Genomic DNA, 4,359 nt, shown 5'->3' on the forward strand with positions numbered 1-4,359 from the left:
AAAAAAAAAAAAACATGAAATAAATAAATAAATAAGTCTAAAAATTTTTTTAAAAAGAAGAAACTCCAATGTCTTTGCAGTGGAAATGTTCATATTAATGGTTTTTGTTTGTTTGTTTGTTTTCCTCCTCTTTTGTGATTTTGTACATTTCATTTCTATAATTTTCCATTTTCCCAAATATTACTTACATTTTTTTTAAATAAATAAAGGAAAGAGAATGTTTTGTTTTTGGACACATACATGTTTCTTAACATGTAAAGTTACTTGTTTTTAAACCAGACACTGTCCTACCCGAAGCGTGACGATAGTTAGTGACTGGCCTAATGGCTGGTGAAGGAGCATGTCACGTAAGCCCAGCAGTCTACACTCAGTCTGCAGACTGCATAACAGTGGAAGGAGTGGCAGCTCCACATAGTTGTCTTCTGACCTCCACATATAGGAGTGGGCTCACATGCACAATAGTCCTAGTAGTTTCCACTCCTGCTTTACTCAGACAGTTCTTGTGCCGTTTTGGAACTAATAGTGAGATTCCTAGATGAGGACGGAAATAGTTTAGGCTTCAAGAATAAAACATCTCTGTCATAAACACGGAATCTGGAAGGCATAGCTGGACTCAAGCTTTGCCGTGGTGTCTCCTTCCTTTCCCATCTACAAGAATTAACTTGAGATTGCTCTCCACCTCCTTGACCAGGGCGGGTCCTGGATCTGAAGACTGGAACAGTGAAAAAGGAAGGCCAGCAGTCTTCCATGAGGATGTGCATGGGCTCACGAAGGTCGTTCATCTGCCGCATGAGGTGTGGTGCTTGGGATTGTGTTGGGTAGGAATAAGAGCAGCTAAGGCTTCCATTTCTGTCAGAGGCATTAGTATCTAGTATCCAGAGCTGCGTTCCTGGCTACAGTTGGATTACATTTAACTTTCAAGAACCAGTTGTTTTACCACACAAAATACAGTATTTTGTAAGAGAATAACAGTGAATTACAGTTAAGGCACAGTTAGTAGGTCCTTTGTATTGTCTTCTTCTGTCTTAGCTTCACTACTGTTCATAGGGTAAGAGTCAACATTCATTATTTTGTTCAGGGGCTAGAGAGATGGCTCAGCAGTTAAGAGCACCTTTTGCTCTTCTATACCACCTCGGTTTGAATTCCAACACCACATGGCAGCTCACAACAATCTGTAACTCCAGTTCCAGGGGATCTGATTCTCTCTTCTAGAGTCTGTGGGCATCAGGCATGCATGTGGTGCACAGTCATTCAGGCAAAACACCTCTACTCATTAAACATGTTTTAGCTGGATTTAAGATGTGGGAGAGTTGTCTTACTACTTAAGAGCACTTGTTTTGGTCGTCTAAAGGACTTAGGTTTCTTTTGTAGTACCCACGTGGTGGCTCACAGCCACTTGTGACTCCAGTTCTAAGGGGTCTGATATCCTCCTGGGCCAGCAGGCCACATACATGGTGCATATATTTGCATGCAGGCAAAACATTCATACACATAAAATAAAAATAAATCTTTTTTTCTTTTTTAAAGTGAATGCAGAAATTGGAGAGATAGCCCAGTACTAAGTGTGTGTTGCACAAACATGAAGGACCTGAGTTCAATCCCCAGCACCTATGGAAAAAGTTAGATAGTCCCATTTCTGGAGAGGCCTAGCCAAATTGATGAACCCCAGGTCCTATTGAGAGACCCTGTCTCAAAATTCAGGGTTGGAGGGGTTGGAGAGATGGCTCAGCAGTTAGGAATAATAGCTGCTCTTCCAGAGGACTGGCTCAATTCCCAGCATCTGCATGGTTGCTCACAGCCATCTATGACTCCAGTTCCAGGGCATCTGGTACCTTTTTCTGGCTCCTGTGTATCCAGGCGTGCACGTAACACACTTAGAGACAGGTAGAGCATTCATACACATTTCAAAAGAATTAAGATGGAGAGCTCTTGAGGAACTACATGTGAGGCTTGTCTCTGGCCTCTGCATACCTGTGTGTGCACAGCGTGAACATACACATACATATACATGGATCAAAAAACCACTTAACTTCTGGGGCTGGAGAGATGGCTCAGGGATAAGAGACTATATTGCTCTTGCAGAGGACTGGGGTTAGTTTCCCAGCATGCTTATCAGATAGCTTGTAACCATCTGTGCTTCTAGCTGCAAGGAGATTCAAAGCCTCCAGCCTCCACAGATAGCTCAACATGCACATACTCCCCTCCTTTTCCATGCATACAGCTAAATAAAATAAATCTTAAAAAACAAAACAGATGTGCTAGACAGATGGCTCATCAGTTAAGGGCCCTAACTGCTCTTCTAGAAGTCCTGGGTTCAAATCCCATCACCTAATGGCAGCTCGAAACTGTCTGTAACTACAAGATCTGACACTTTCACGCTGACATACGTGCAGGCAAAACACCAATGCATATAGAGTGAAGACAATAGACAAACCGAGTGTGACATTGGTTGTCTTAAATCATAGTACTCAGGAGGCAGAGGCAGGCATATGTAAGTTTGAGGCCAGCCATTTTGAGATCTTGTCTCAAAAAAAAAAAAAAAAAAAGAAGCATTAGGTTCTCAAGATTCCAAGGCCGATACAGAACCTTGTTTTAGTTCATAGAAGCAGAACTCCAGGTCTTGCCCTACCACCATTTATGTGTATTCAGACTTAAAACTCAAGACTCACCTGCTTCATCAGCTAAGTGCTGAGATTATAGGCGGTTTTTGCTTGTTTTGTTTTTCAGATTTAAAAAAATTGTGTGTGCATGATATATGTGGATGTGGACTCGTGTGTGGTGTTTGGGTTGAGGTAATCAAATTTAGATCATGAGGCTTGTCACAAGTACCTTTACCTGATGACCAATCTCCCTGGCTATGTAAAAATAAAGAAAAAAATTAAAAAAAAAAAAGAGTTTCTGGCAGAGGTACAAAATTTACTATTCCATAGTTTAATAGTTTAGAGGAGCCGCTGGAATCAGGTTACTGTGGTTTATTTTGAGGGGTGGGGTCATATTATGTTGTCCAGGCTCATTTAAAGATCCTCAGCTCAAGTTATCCTCTATTTGAGTTTCCTAAATAGCTTGGGTCTACAGAAGGTATATCACTGTAGTTGACTGAATGTTGGTATTTGTTTAGGGATGGGGTCTCACTGTGTACCCCTGGCTGTTCTAGAATTGGCTATATAGGTCAGGCTGACCTTGAAATCACAGAGACCTGTCTGACTGCCTCCCAAGTGAGTTGTTTGAATCCATAGTATTCCCTGGATTTGAATTCTAATTTGATACTATAAGACTTGTGTTGCTTTGATGTCATCATCCACTATTGGAGGTGAGACTGTCAAACGTAAAACATTGTTATCAGGATTAGCTCGATTGATAGTATGAAAATACTTTAAAAGAACATGATACATTTGCCCACTTATTTCTGTATCCTTGGTTTTTTATTTGTTTGATAGTCTCATGTACCTAAGGCTGGCCTCAAGCTTACTATGTGCTGGACTCCTGATCTGCCCATCTGCACACCCTAAGTGCTGGGATTACAGGTATGTGCCACCATGCTTGGCTTACCTTTTTTTTTTTAAAGAAATAAAATACTGGGCATGGTGGTACAAACCTTTAATGCTAGCACTTGGAATGTTGAGGCAGGAGGATTTCTACAAGGCCAGTATGGCCTATATAGCAAGTTCTGGATCTCCTGGGCTGTATAGTGAGACCTTGTCTCAAACAATCAATCTAGATTTGGTGGTGCATGCCTGTAATCCCAGAACCTTGGAGGCTAAGGTAGGAAGATCATGAATTCCAGGCTAGAATGAACGACATAGTAAGACCTTATCTCTAAAGAAAAAAAAAAAAAATAGAGAAAGAATAGAAGTAGGATTGGAGAGCGTATCTTGTGGACATGGTAAGCCTGGAGTAGGGTAAATAATAATGAAATGTAGCACACAGAGATGGTATGCTTAGAGCAGAAGTCAGAGAACAGAAGTTCTTATTTGTGACTAAAGCTTCATAGCTCCATAGCTCTTCCTGTTTGAGCACTTGTCATCTTTGGCTGCTTTTATGCTTGATTGCTCAGAATTGTCTAGTTAAAAGACTGTGTGGCCATCAGACTAAAACTACTTACTGTCTAGTCCTTCACAGAAAACAGGAAAACAGTCACCAACTTCTGATGTAAAAAGATGGCATTTGAAGAGTGTGTGGAATTTGTTTTAGTTGAAGTTTTAGGTCAATTAAAAGTTTTAAAGGGCCAGGCATGGTGGTGCACACCTTTAATCCCAGCACTCAGGAGGCAGAGGCAGGTGGATTTCTGAGTTCGAGGCCAGCCTGGTCTACAGAGTGAGTTCCAGGACAGCCAGGGCTATACAGAGAAACCCTGTCTTG

General features: G+C 41.3%; 1 protein-coding gene across 6 annotated transcripts in view; it reads left to right on the forward strand.

Annotated features, from left to right (window-relative positions):
- Arnt (aryl hydrocarbon receptor nuclear translocator) overlaps nt 1-4,359 on the forward strand; it is a 56,003-nt gene that overhangs the window by 35,103 nt on the left and 16,541 nt on the right. For all 6 annotated transcript variants that reach the window (XM_021157526.2, XM_021157527.2, XM_021157529.2 and 3 more), the window contains one exon: nt 692-794. In XM_021157526.2, the coding sequence (XP_021013185.1) occupies nt 692-794 (103 nt within the window). The remainder of the gene's footprint in view (nt 1-691; nt 795-4,359) is intronic.

Source organism: Mus caroli, chromosome 3, assembly GCF_900094665.2.
Source record: "Mus caroli chromosome 3, CAROLI_EIJ_v1.1, whole genome shotgun sequence".
NCBI classification, from domain to species: Eukaryota; Metazoa; Chordata; class Mammalia; order Rodentia; family Muridae; genus Mus; species Mus caroli.